The sequence below is a fragment of the Petromyzon marinus genome, chromosome 7 (assembly GCF_048934315.1).
Source record: "Petromyzon marinus isolate PM22_M1 ecotype Great Lakes invasive population chromosome 7, UKy_Petmar_22M1.pri1.0, whole genome shotgun sequence".
NCBI lineage: Eukaryota > Metazoa > Chordata > Hyperoartia > Petromyzontiformes > Petromyzontidae > Petromyzon > Petromyzon marinus.
Window position 1 is genome coordinate 15073065 of NC_133673.1, and position 14733 is coordinate 15087797.

Consider the following 14733-nt stretch of genomic DNA (forward strand, 5'->3'; position numbering starts at 1 on the left):
TCCCAGGTCACTCCCTCCACTCCGACTCGCAGTCTTGAGTCGCCGGGCAGACGGAGCGAGCAGTCGACGTCCTCGCGATGCTCTCTCGCCTCTCTCGCCTCTCAGGTTGCCGCTTCTCGATCGCCTCACTTCTTCTCCCCTTCCCCTGGTTTCCCGCCGCCTCCCGGCCAGTCGTAGGGAGCTCCCCCCGTGCTCTCCTGCGGGTCGGAGCGATGGTTTCTTCCCCCTTGAGCTGACACCGCGGTGCCCTTGACAGGCCTGGCCCGCCTGTGTAGGCCTCGGGCCTAGGGTGGTGCGTTGCGGAACGTCAATGTCTTTTTTTGCGTAGAAGAGTACTTGTCGAGAAATGATCGACGGCGACTCGTCGTAGTTGTGGATGCACGTTATAATTCAATGTGTTCGTGTGCGGTATAAGCTTGCTGGGTTTAGTTGCAGTACAGGGTCACGGGAGTTTGGCGGTTTGGGGAGGGCCTTCATCCAGCAGTGGATTGGCCATGACCGCTGCCGATTACTATTATTATTTGTAATTACACCGTGCTTTGCCTAAGCTGTCGGACTCAAGTTAAAATCTGTGTTTTATGTAGTGAAGAAAAATGCTTTAAAGCTATGGCTCGGCTCGCCGTTATCGCCCTCGATTGACGTCACTGCATTTATGTGTTTGCTGAATGTATTGGAGCAACGCGTGTGCATGTGTACGTGTTGTATGTAGTTCGTGTGTGCTGACAATTGGTGGTCTTCATAAGTCATTGGAAGAGTGTGGAGGTCATCTTCGGTGTTAGGAGATGGGCGTTTGAAGCAAGGACTGCAATAGCACAATTCGGAATTTGTCAGCGTCTAAATAGTATTATCGGGCTAGACTGTTAGAGAGACGGGTATTAACAAATAAACTACATGCTAAACTTCTGTACTCGAAATTGTACTCAAAGGTGTATCCGAAGGATGCTAGTAATATCATGGAAGGGCTGTGTGAGAAATTTGGAAATTCGAAATGGAATGTGCCATTGAAGGTGTATGAAGGATAGGAGGGTAAGTGACTGGTAACTTGGAAATAGTGTGTGAGTGGAAGGTATTAAATCGATTAAATAGAATCGTAAGTAACTTGAAGGTTCGGAATAAAATCATTGTAGAAAAGGTTGTACATGAAATGAAGAATACGAGGTTGTGATGCGTATGCGAAATATGCAGGGTGAACATGGGCTGATTACAGAGAGTCGGGCAATGGAGTGGCACCCAGAAGTCTGTGACTAAAGGATGAGTGAGACCTAAAGTCTGGTTGTAGTGATGAGCGAATACTTGAAAGACGTGTTTAGTAAACAAGGGGAAGACCAAATGCGAGATGAATATACGGATTTTTAAAAAATATATAATGGGGTAGATTTGTATTTGACCTTGCAAATCGTGTTATGACCTGGCCGTTGCCGTGGGATCTGAAAGGATGCAAGAGTGAGGTTTGATGGCATCACTGACATTGGCTGTCACTCATGACATTGACCTCTTGAATTTGAATTAAATGTGCATATCTTCTGAACGCTTTGGAGACGCCTGGTGACTTGGGGCTGGGGGGATATCCCCTCCAACTCCGATCTGGTTGTCTCCTTTCTCCTGCTGAGTAAAGCATTTAGTAGACAGTGTGATTGACCTGTTTTTTTTTCCTTTTTCATTGACAGCGGCTGTAAAGCCTGCTACAGCTGCCAGGGTCTGGTAAGTTAAGAGCAAAATGTGTTGACCTATATGAAACAAACATAGAGTTGTCAAAATAATAATGACGAAGAGTTCGTTACATAAATGGAATATACTTCCCAAAAATCAAATGTATTTTAAGATGCTCAAATAATTAATATCAGTCTATTAATCAATTTGTATTGGTAACCCTCTGTCCTAATGACAGTCCGTTTTGAGTCTGAGGCTCTTTGGCACGTGCAAATATTTTTTTTACAACCAGTGGTTATCTACTCATGACAGTGCTCATCTTCTGTTTAACTTATTATTTGCTGCATGAATGACTGCTTAACTGCCTCACTGACTTGCGACCTCAATTACGTGCCTTACAGATTGCATGACCCACCGACTCATACCCTGACTCACTGACTAACTTACTGGATGCCCGACTATTTGGATAGCTGCCCGACCGAGTCACTAGCGGTCTCACTGTCTTGACTGCCTGCCTGTTTGACCGACTCGCTGGCGGACTGTTCGTCCTGCCCCTGCAGTGTGGTCGCTGTGCCCCGTAAACTACTGCACACGAGCAACCAGAGCCATGCTCCTGTGCCCCGGCTGCCTGAAACTGGCGGTAAAGTCCGCCTTGGCTTCGTCCCTGAGGAGTTATTCCAGTTCCTCTACCCCAAGATCGGCGTCACAGGTGCGTGAGTGAATGAGAACACTGATCCTAAGTAGCGAACTAAAGTACGTTTTGATGCTTTCAGAGAAAATAATCGTGCGTGTGAGACTCAATTTATTTTTATCCATGCTCTCCTAAACCATTATCTTTCTGAATTAATAATGCTGGCAACTATGGCAGCCACTACTTGCTTTGCTTAACAATCAAGATGATGTCTCTGGTTTGCGTTTGATCCACCTGTACCTCTTGCCATCTCTCGGTGTAGCTCAGGGTATGCACCTCCATCCTTTGTACCATACCCCTATTGTAAGCATGACAATGCATTGTACTTGATTAATCACTGAATTGCTACCTTTATGTGCAGGAGCTAGTTGGAATTGTCGACTTGTAAGACTGACAGATGACAACAGTTTGTCGAGGTCTTCATCCAGCAGTGGACTGATCCTGCCTGACGATAATGATTATTACCGTTGTGTGCTATAGTAATTCAGCCTTTGCTAAAAAAACTTTGTCTCTTTCCCTTTAACCTGACCTCCTTGATCCTTGGACTGCCAGGTCCGTACACCTTGGGTCTCGGGCTGCTGACCTACCTGCTCTCCAAGGAGCTTTACATCATCAACAACGAGACCTTTGCTGGCCTCAGCATGGCGGCAATCCTCATCTACATCATCAAGAAATACGGGAAAGATGTTGCCGCCTACGCAGACAAACTGAATGACGTATGTTGTAGAATGCTTGAGCAAGCATTTATTTATTTAACATACGTCTCAAAACAAAGACCCCTCGTGTAGCCTTTAACAGACTTGTGGGGCAAGTGCTGTTAGCGAGCACCTACGAAGGCCAGAGCAGTATTCGAGGGAGTCGGTGGCCAGTGCCATGTCCGACCGTTTTTGTCTCCCCAGTAGGGATGCTTACACATCGCACCAGGTGCTCATTTGAGATTTAGTCGTGCTAGGAGAGGTCCAGGACCAGTTAAGATAATCATCACTGGTGTTGGCCGTGAGTGGGAATCGAACTCGGATCGCCGAGTTCGCAGTGCGCTAATCGCTGCGCCATCACTCCCCACGTATAGACCACCATGAGTGAGTGATTTTTGCAATAACAATTGTGTTTGGTGTAAATTCGAATAATATTCCCGAAGCGCTACATACATCCAATACACATAGATGATCGCAGGCGCATGAGTGGCTGATGTGAATTAAGATGTTCTAGAAGATCTAGGAAGTTGAACTTGACCACATATATTGTGGTTTCTGCATATAATTTTTAAAATCGATTAGGGTCTACAATTGATGGGCAATACTTTTTTAATTTGTTGAACCTAGACATGAATGTTTGAATCTGAATGTTTTCAAGAGTGTTTTACTTTAATAAGGGTCTCATCATCATGATTAATTTTAGCGTGATTGATTTTGCTGAAATCAAATTCATGTTTACATTTTTTTCCTCACTCGAAAATCTCGAGTGGGCTTTGTTATCCTACAGCGATGCAAAACCAAAATTAAATTTGATAAGCAATAACAAATACTGTAAACAATTCACAGCCCGAAGCCATGGTCCATTCAGCTATCTGTTGCCACTGATGTTGCGACTGTGACCAGGAATCCAATGCAGGTCGTATTCCAGTCGTTACTTTTATCCATCTGTGAGGTGGCCCAGTGGCTCGTGAGATGCAAGAGCATTGAGCTGCATTCATTGTGTAGTGTGATCACTGCTGTGCCACCCCTCTCCACACATTTGACAACGCTATTCTCTGAAATGATCTCAAAACGGCACACCAATGCGGGGACACTTTACACACATCAGAATGTAACCTCGCCATCGTTACTTTTATCTTTACCTTACCAGCGAGTGTGGACGGATGTAATTTTTACGTCCTCCCCTGGCAGGAATTGATCGAGAGCGTGAACTCGGTGAGGGATGTAACCATCAACAACCTGACGAAGGCCATCGAGAACGAGAAGAAAGAGCAGTGGTGCGTGGAGGGTAGGAACATGCTCTTCGACGCCAAGAAGGTAGGAGTCCCGTTGCCTTCTGTCGCGCATGATGCACCATCAAGGGGAGCTGCGGTGGCAAGATGTTACTTGTATCGCATGTTCTCCCCGTGGTCGTGTGGATTTAGAAACGTTCATTTAGAGTATTTGCCTATACATTTCCACGTGATAAGCCACTTTGTTGAGCTATCATTTGTGGCTAGGTCGCCTCTGAAAAAGCGTTAATAGCTCCGTGGGCTTTACCCGGTAAAATAAAAAAAAAATTGTTCAGTTTTAGTTTGCCAGATGCGAGATCGTTCCACATCATCAAGGTTTTATTTCTGTTTTTCCCTCAATGTTCAACAGGTTGGCAGCCTGGCCTATGGATGGAGTAATGCGACGGTCACTTGACCATTGTAATTTGTCCACTCGCTTGACGTCGCTTGCCACTCATCTACAACGGGGTGCTAAAAAATAAAAGATAAAAAGTTGGATTTAAGTTCAATCAGTGTGAAATACAATGCTGTTGTGTTGTTAGCTGCCTCTGCATCAAAGTGCCACGTGCCTTGCAGTCCGAGTTTTAGTACTGTACAGTACTGCACGCATTAGATATTATTTTCCAGTATTGGCTTCCATTTTTTTGGTGGTTTCAGCCATGGTTTGTTTTTATCTCTTTAAATTACAATCTCTAAATAGGCTCAATTTGGCCTTCTTGAAAGTAAAGTGGTGTTTCATCTTCTTTGGTTCTTTCGGTAAAGTCACGTAGAATGAGAATAAAATAATAAATTGATAAAATAAAATAACACAATAATATTCTCACGACGTTTTGGCCACAACACAAGCGGCCTTCATTATTTTATTCTCATTCTACGTGACTTTACCGAAAGAACCAAAGAAGATGAATCCTTGCAGTCACGAAAGCTTTAAATCGAAATTTAAAGTGGTGTTTGTTAAGAAAACTGCTATACCACAGCACCCCAGCCCTTGAATGTACCCCGTTATTTACAGGACACGCCGTTCCGCTAGGGTCACGCTGCAGGGGTGTCGTCTGATTAGGCTTTCGCGACCAATATTATCCATAGTAAAGGTTTTTGGGTTATATCGTGTTTTTATAAATGTGTCGTGAAACCGGCCACCACCCGACACAGCCAATTAGTAAGGTTTGTCGCTTAAACAAAACGTGCCAATTAGTTACTAGATCAGCACACGGGTGTGTTGCAGAGTAAACCCACAACATTTACAATTCGAGTACCGTGACTTTTCACCGGTGTCGTCTGTTTGCCCGCTGGCTCGGAACAGAACAACGTGGCCCTGCTGCTGGAGACGAACATGCGCGAGCGCCTGCACCACGTGGTGAGGGAGGTGAAGAGACGCCTGGACTACCAGCTGGCGTTGCAGCACATGCAACGACGCACCGAGCAGGAGCACATGATCACCTGGGTGGAGCGCGGAGTCATGGGCAGCATCACGCCACAGCAGGTGCCAGCCAGAGAGCACGCGACTATCTCCCGAGCCGTTGCCGGGCATTTACTGCGTCGCGACGTCGCGGTGCCGGAAGCCTTTCATTGGCACCGTACCGTACTCTTGCGAATTGCGCGATCGTAATAATAATGGTGCCAGAAAGATGTGGCACTGCGTGAGCATGTTACCACAAGACCGGTGAAAGTGGAAACAAGTGACGATATGTGCAGTGGACACCAACGGGCTATCTGCCCATGGATCGTGATGATGATCATCATATACAAGTGATCTTTGTCTTTTTGTGCACAGGATAAGGATACCATTGCTAAGTGCATCGCTGACCTCAAGGTTCTGTCCAAGACTGCACAGGCGCGAGCTTGAGCCACACGGCGCTACCCTAGTGGTGCCAAACCTCCCAATTCTCAACGCGGTTTCTGGAGTCCCCAATAGAAAAAAAATTGTATTTCTCAGCAGTGTCTGCTCAATAAAAACTATTAAACTCCTCCAGCCCTGTGACATGGTCTTTTGCTGGGGTGTGTGCGTTTGTATCCTAACTCTGGTACCAGCAGTGTCAAAATCGGCCTCTATGGAGGAGGCTCAAAGAGGACGCTACTCGGCAGTTGGAGGCAATCACCCTCCAACAACAAAGGAGGGCAGAGGAGCGATGCTCACAACAATAAGACAAGTGCCAGGCAGCTAAAAGTTAGCAAGTTGGTGCAGTAGGGGGCACAGCTGGTGCATCTGCCAGTCATCTCAGTCAGTCAATCCATGGCACCTGGGTCTTTACCGTGACCTGTCGGCGAACCTTTGACACTTAACTGGCCTGGCACTGAATCCTTGGTGACGTCACCATCACTTCGTGGCGGGTATTGGTATGCTGATGTCGAACCCAAAGACATTTTTGAAGATCTGGTGAACTACTACGACAGGGCTCTTCAATTAGTCAAAGCAACGTTATCTGGGGTAACCTGAATAAAATAAAAAGCACGAATAATGAAAATATATATGGTAAGCGACAATCTAATTTATCAAGCGCTTTCACTCAAGGTGCTTGACATAGATTATTAAACGGTGACAATGATTTAGATGGTCGGGGTGTGCTGCACAGATTGGGGAATGAGCGACGGCAATAAGAGGGTTATTATTAGGGATCGCAAAAGAGTATGGACAGGAAGGAGTGGAGGGGCGAGGGGAGGGAAAGAGAATGGGCAATAGAGAAGAGGTGGGAGATTAAGGAGGGAGAAGTCGTTGGAAAAAATGTGAAATGTTCCATCGATATATTTTTTATCGCTGATCGCTTTGCCGTCGTTTTTTGCGGTACAATGAGTCGATCCCTTTTTCACAAATGAGCAGCAAATAAACCAGTGCGAGAATAAGGATGTTTTGTTTTGGCGAGCACCTTTAATTAGCAATCTGGAGAATCTGCCTACGGATAATTATTAATCAGAGTTCAGCAGGTTTCCCAGCAGGCTTCACGAGCGTGTGTTGGCGGGTCACGTTATTAACGTCAAAAAGTATCGCGCGTACAGATGTGCGTACGTACGCATGTTGAATTTCTTTCGCACCGCACGCAGCCAATCGCGCTCGTCGGAAGTGCGGAACCGTGCTCGTCGGAGCTGCCGATTGGTGGTCGCGACTCGAGTGGTGGAGAACGAACTGCAGGGATGGGCGCGGTTCCTTGTGCTTGGCAGGGACCCTGGGGGTCTCCATGCACCCTCGAACCCAGTGATCTTCACTCATTTTCAGAAAGCGGGGGGGGGGGGGCACTTTAGGCGATATGACAATCAGTGTGACGACCGCCACGCATTTGAAACCATTGGGTTTGACAGCAGCAGCACGATGATAGGCGGCCGCACTCAAGGCCACCAGGGGACCGCCAGTGGCCCCGCGGGCCTTGCAAGAGAGAAGAGGGCCCCAGGTCTCTAAGGCGCTCCCTCCGGTGGACGGTGCTTCTGCCGGCAATGGGCCATGCAGCCAGGCAACGCAACAACAATAAACAAACACACTCCACCCGGCTCCCCGCCACCATTCCGACTGGACATCTGTGAAAACTATCGGAAGTCTGTGAAAAAGAGCTTCATAGCTCATCGGATTCCTCCAGTCGAAAGATTCTGATTCATTCCACAACCGCCACCGATTATGCTCTTTGGTTCTTTCGGTAAAGTCACGTAGATAGAAATAAAATAAAATAAATCACGACGTTTCGAACGCAACGCAAGCGTTCGTCTTCAGGCAAAAATAGCAATTCCCCAAACTTGCCCAACCACGCGGGCGGGGGAGGGAATGGGGTGGGGCATAAACCCGAAGGGGCGGGGCTACAATTAAAGAGGCGGAGCCTAAATAGCAAGTGAGCGGGTCATAAAAAGGAGGCGGTCCCTTCGAAGTAAGCGGCGAGTCGAGGTGTGGCTGCAGTAGCGCGCTGTGAACGCCAGAGGGCGGCATGAGCACAACGATTCAGGTTCCCTGTGCATCTCGTGTTTTTGGCGGAATATGAATATTAAGGGGCCGTCCATAAATGACGTCACGCACCTGGGGGGGGGGGGGTGTTGAGAAATGTGACATCACATAAAAATGCGCAACTTTAAATAAATACAGACAACACGTTCTACTTAATTAAATATAATTTTTGATAAATGTTCTCTCCGACAACATCAGAGTGCAGTGGCACATTAAATACGCACTACAATGACAATAGTTTAAAGCGATTTGAAGCATGTTTTTTTTTTGGGGGGGTGGGGCAGAGCTTTGTCACGTCATATTTGAGGGGGGGGTCTGACTTTGTGTGACGCCGTGTGACGAGGGGGGCGGTCAAAAATCGTCCAAATCGCGTGACGTCATTTATGGACGGCCTCTAAACTATACACTTATCTTTTATTTTATCAGGTAAAGCCCACTGAGCTATGTAGCTCATGATAGCTCTGGGTCCTGCGGTCTTTCCCTTCATATATAAAAAACCTGCGTTTAGAGTAGTTGGCCACTATACATTTCCACGTGACGATGATAAGCCACTTCGTTGAGCTGTAATTTGTGATAGCCAGCTCGCTTCTGAAAATAAGCAACATCGCTCAGTGGGCCTCACCTGGTCAAATAAACTATAGCTTTATGGAAACGTGAATTCGAACCCAGGCTCTCAACGCTTACCGACTTAGCGCCCTCACCCCAGAGCCATGCGGCCACCTTCCGTAACGCGAATTTCTAAATTCCGTGAAACGTTTATTTCGGGTAGACCGCGCGCTGCTACCATCGCCATAATGAGCGACTGCAACTCGGTCCAAGAGTTCGTCGCGTCTCCTTGCGGTGTCCCAAACGTTCGCGCTGACCTCTGAACCCAACCGCGTGTGGCTGTTCCTCTTGTTCACGCTGCACTAGGAAACCTTTGCCCCCCCCCCACCACCCCCCCAAAAAAAATGCCAATCGCGGGTGTGTGGGCTCGGGAAAGAAGTGGTGCATTGTTTTGGAAGAAATGTCTCCTTCCTAATTAGCTGTAGACATTAAATATATGCCTGCCTAATGATAATTACGACCAGATGGGACGGCAGAATTTTAAATCTGCTCCTGATAGCTCGCCCCCGTGACTTGTGAATGCACGGCGATCTCAAGCAATTGTTAAAGTCAGTTTAACATGTAGCAGGCTTTCGCGACCAATATCATCCATAAATGAGGTTGTTTGGGTTAGATCGCATAAATATAAATGTGTCGTTAAACCCGCCACCACCCGACACAACCAATTAGCAAGGTTTGTCACGTAAACAGAACATGCCAATTCGTTACGAACTTCTCCGACTTTCGTACGGCTGCTGATGTAGACGCAGAGCAACAACTCCAATTTCACATTCAGGTGGTCAAGCCTGATAGCCGCGTCAGGAACAGTGGAGTAGTGTATCACTGCGATGTCCCCGCATTTGTGGATCGGGCATCGTGCGCATTTGAACACGTGAGCATATGCACATTTTAATCGGTAATGGGGGAAAAACGCATTCCTACGGCACAATTCCTCCACTTAAACACAAGGAGGGGAGCACATGTATTACAGAGCGTGCACACCTCAATGGACATCATATTGACTGTAAAGGAAACTAAGTGGGCTTGTACAGGACGCGTGTCATGAAGGGATGGTGGCCAATGATGAAGGATAGTGGTGACGGAGCAGCAACCAGAGAACGGGACACATTCAAGTGTACGACGTCAACTGGGGCAGATGGAGCGATCAATTCAGCTCGTGTGCAAGTGCTACATGGAAGGTTGCATCGCAGACCTGTTAGATAGCAATGGCTTTGGAAGGCCTTTATCTAGCAGTAGATTAACCATGGCTGATATAAAAAAGTGGACTTGGGCAGGACATGACGATGATGATGTTTCCTGCAAAGCATCAGCACATCTCAAGATTCGAGGGATAAACACCCTTTACCCAGAAGAGTCTGGAGACATTTTCAGGAGGGTCCTGCATTTTGCATGTTTGTCCAATTCCATTCATGAGTGTTGGGGAGGGGGGGGGGACTTCACGTGGGGGAGGGTGGGGGGGAACATGAGAAGCAGGAGGAAATCCTACACGCGTACGAGATGATAACGCTAAAGGGCTCCACACAGATAACATTCAAGAATGCTCGCTGAACTTACTGTTGCCATGGGGCCACCTCTCAGCCTAAGCCGACAGCACCAGCAGCCATCGCAAACAATCGCCGAGCCAAAGCAATAATACCAGGGTTAAAGCCTGCTTAGCTTGCTAGGTTTGATCTGGCGCATCTAGGACGATCGAGGTTGTGGGTAACTCGTTATTGCCGTCTATTGCGCGTGGGTGCGTGATTCATGCGTAAAAAAATGAGGGCATCTTATCGGGCGATTTATTTTCAATAAACGCAGGTAGAGATTTCGCCTTCGAGAAATACCAATCCATAGCTCGAGGTGAGCCATGCAATAAGACCCAAGAAAACCTTAACCTGTACCACATTTTTGTTTTCACCCGTCCTTTGGGCGGTGCTGCTGTTTGAGTTTGTAAGAAGAAAAAAAAAAGCCTCACCCGGCATGCACATTCAAGGTGTCATTAAAGATCAAAACCTCAAAGGGGTGTGCGGGGTTATTTTGTGTTCGCGTGGGTCCGGTAGCCAAGATGAATGAAAAAATGCCGATGCCCGACTGATATCTGCACTTTATTTCCTCCTCTGAAAATGAAAAAAAATGCAATAACGCGGCGAAAGTCTCCCAGGTCCGTACTGAAAACGTGCTGAGCGGACGCCCCCATGGGTATGATGCGGCCCACGACATCATTTGACACGGCCCATGACATTATTTCACACTGCCCATTACTTCATTTCACACTGCCCACTACTTCACTTCACACGGCCAACTGCTGCGTGCATTATCACAAAGACAAAGATCCCCTGTATAGCTTGAATAGACTATTGGGGCAAGCCCTGTTAGCGAGCACCTATGAATGCTACCACGGCACACGAGAGGTGATTGGCCAGCACCATGCGCAGCCGCCTTTGGCTCCATAGTGGCGACGCTTATACACCGCAACAGGTACTATTTTGAGACTGGGTCGACCTACCGAAGGCCCAGGGCCCATTCAGATGATCGTCACTGGTGTTGTTCGCCAAGTGACGGTGATGTCACCACCGCGTTTGTGCCAGGCTCTGTGCACTTTAAGGCCACGTGAAGTGTTGAACGCCCGCTCGCAGCAAGTTCAGTTCAGTTTCAGTTCAGTTTATTTTGGTATAGTCCTGTGAGCCATTCGGCTCTTGAATCGGGTGCAACCACAACAAACAAAAAAAGACACGAACAAGAAAAACATCTTAAAGTGACTATGTGTGACTGTGCAGACAGAAAATCCATGGAAAAAAAACCAGCAAAAATATTCCTGAAAAAAGCACCGTACACCAACGCTGTGTGCAACAAATCCCAGTGGGATGCAAGTCAAACAACAACAACCACACAAACTTAGATTAAGGCCATCAGTCTAACTCCGTACTACAACAAAACAAACATGTCCAAACCAAAAAAATGTTTTCCAAATCACCAAAAAATAAAGCCATAATTGCAACGTAACAGTGATCACAAGGACTGTGACCGAATTTTTACAATAAACTACATAAATAACATGTAACACCAAATCCTAGAGCCATAGCTGGCTGCATGAGTTACTCCACAACAACAGAAGCATCGGTCGGAGTATCAAATTTTTCAATGCACCTTTAAGATCAGCACGCTAAATCAAAATACAGATACTACTTTGCAGCGTCATCCGGAGCGAAACATTTTATTTTATTTTACGCCAATGAATAGCAGTGGCAGCTAGGGGTGTACAAGTAACGGGACAGACCCAGGTGCCATGGGTTGACTGACTGAGATGAATGGCCGATGCACCCCTACTATGCCAACTCGCTGCGTTTTATCCGTCCGGTGCTCCGCTCGTTGTGGTGAGCGTCGCTCCGTTCCGACGTTGTTGCTGGAGGGCGACTGCCTCCGACTGCCCAGTAGCAGCAGCGTCCTTCACAGCGTGCTGTGCGGCCACACGCAGTGGGTGTTTGTGACAGGGCTCGCTAATCGCGATGATGCGCGTGGGTCCGGGTCTCATCTCAAGGGCCACGTGGCGTTTAGCGAAGCGCACGACCGCGCTACGTGACCCAGCCAGGGGAAGATGATAAACCCCTTTGAGAAAAAAAAAGGAATGTCTCTTTCTCCCATCTCTTAAATTCGCAAAGCTCTAAACGTACAAGAGTTGAGTGCGCCACGGTGGCAGGATGCATACAGGAGGTCGTGGGTTCGATCCCGACTCTTACGCCTGCTGTATATTTGGAGTTTGTGGTGTCTATCTCTCTCATCATCATCACGGTGGTTAGGAGATGTTAACAACCTCGCCTGGTATACATGAGGTCGTGGGTTCGATCCCGACTCTTACGCCTGCTGTATATTTGGAGTTTGTGGTGTCTATCTCTCTCATCATCATCACGGTGGTTAGGAGATGTTAACAACCTCGCCTGGTATACATGAGGTCGTGGGTTCGATCCCGACTCTTACGCCTGCTGTATATTTGGAGTTTGTGGTGTCTATCTCTCTCATCATCATCACGGTGGTTAGGAGATGTTAACAACCTCGCCTGGTATACATGAGGTCGTGGGTTCGATCCCGACTCTTACGCCTGCTGTATATTTGGAGTTTGTGGTGTCTATCTCTCTCATCATCATCACGGTGGTTAGGAGATGTTAACAACCTCGCCTGGTATACATGAGGTCGTGGGTTCGATCCCGACTCTTACGCCTGCTGTATATTTGGAGTTTATGGTGTCTATCTCTCTCATCATCATCACGGTGGTTAGGAGATGTTAACAACCTCGCCTGGTATACATGAGGTCGTGGGTTCGATCCCGACTCTTACGCCTGCTGTATATTTGGAGTTTATGGTGTCTATCTCTCTCATCATCATCACGGTGGTTAGGAGATGTTAACAACCTCGCCTGGTATACATGAGGTCGTGGGTTCGATCCCGACTCTTACGCCTGCTGTATATTTGGAGTTTATGGTGTCTATCTCTCTCATCATCATCACGGTGGTTAGGAGATGTTAACAACCTCGCCTGGTATACATGAGGTCGTGGGTTCGATCCCGACTCTTACGCCTGCTGTATATTTGGAGTTTATGGTGTCTATCTCTCTCATCATCATCACGGTGGTTAGGAGATGTTAACAACCTCGCCTGGTATACATGAGGTCGTGGGTTCGATCCCGACTCTTACGCCTGCTGTATATTTGGAGTTTATGGTGTCTATCTCTCTCATCATCATCACGGTGGTTAGGAGATGTTAACAACCTCGCCTGGTATACATGAGGTCGTGGGTTCGATCCCGACTCTTACGCCTGCTGTATATTTGGAGTTTGTGGTGTCTATCTCTCTCATCATCATCACGGTGGTTAGGAGATGTTAACAACCTCGCCTGGTATACATGAGGTCGTGGGTTCGATCCGGGCTCTTACGCTTGCTGTATATTTGGAGTTTGCGTGTCTCTCTCTCCCCGTGGTCGAGTGGATTTTTCCTCCGGGTCCTCCAATTTTTCCCTCCACATTTAGAAACGTGCGTTTAGAATATTTGGCTGCTATACATTTCCACATGATGATAAGCCACCACATTTAGCTATCATTTGCGGCCAAGTCGCTTCGGAAAAGGAGTTACATAGCTCAGTGGGCCTTACCTGGTAAATAAAAAAAAATAGTTAATTGTTTGTAAAGTGTTCTGAACACACCCACACCCCCCAACAACTACAGGCGAGAAAAGACCAAAAGCGTCTGATTTGACAAGACAATAATTGTTGGGGTGAGCGCGTTGACCGGTGGAGCTTAGGGTATTGTTAACATCGCCGGAATGTGAGAGATGATGACCCAATGGATAGATCGTGGTTTGACGATGATTAATAAACACTGATTCACTCCAAAGACAAAGCTCCCCCGTATAGCCTTAATAAACTGTTGGGGCAAGTGCTGTTAGGGAGCAGCACCTACGAAGGCCGGCACGGCACACGAGGGGGTGAGTGGCCAGCACCACACCCGGCCGCCTTTGTCTCTCCCTGGTGGCGATGTTTACACACCGCACCAGGTACTCCGAGTCGACCTCGGGGAGGCCCGTGGGCGGGAATCGAACTCGGGATGCGGGGTTCGTAGCGCAGCGCGCTAACCGCTGCGCCACCGCTCCCCAGGTGACACCCATCCACCCCACACTCAACCGCTACACTGCTCCCCCAAGGTACTCTCTCTGACATCGTCTATTTACCCCCCCCCCCCAAAGCTCAACACAAGAAACGATTCCACACTCTTGATGGTGCCGTTTGTTGCTGCCCGTTTGACGTTGACGTGCCTGCACCCAGCCGGTGTGTTTATATATTTAAATAAAAACGGTATCCACGTGACCGGGCGCGTGGCCACCTCCAATGATGCCCCTCCCCCCTTCCCCACCTGGGGTCCCGCCCCCAAAC

General features: G+C 47.7%; 1 protein-coding gene across 1 annotated transcript; it reads left to right on the top strand.

The window, feature by feature from the left end:
• ATP5PB (ATP synthase peripheral stalk-membrane subunit b) lies at positions 1-6279 on the top strand. Its single transcript, XM_032949283.2, has 7 exons — positions 1-105; positions 1668-1701; positions 2211-2359; positions 2894-3057; positions 4228-4353; positions 5611-5790; positions 6082-6279. The coding sequence occupies exons 1-7, from the start codon at positions 78-80 to the stop codon at positions 6151-6153; spliced, it is 753 nt and encodes a 250-aa protein (XP_032805174.2). The 5' UTR covers positions 1-77; the 3' UTR covers positions 6154-6279.
• Positions 6280-14733: the final 8454 nt, after the last annotated feature.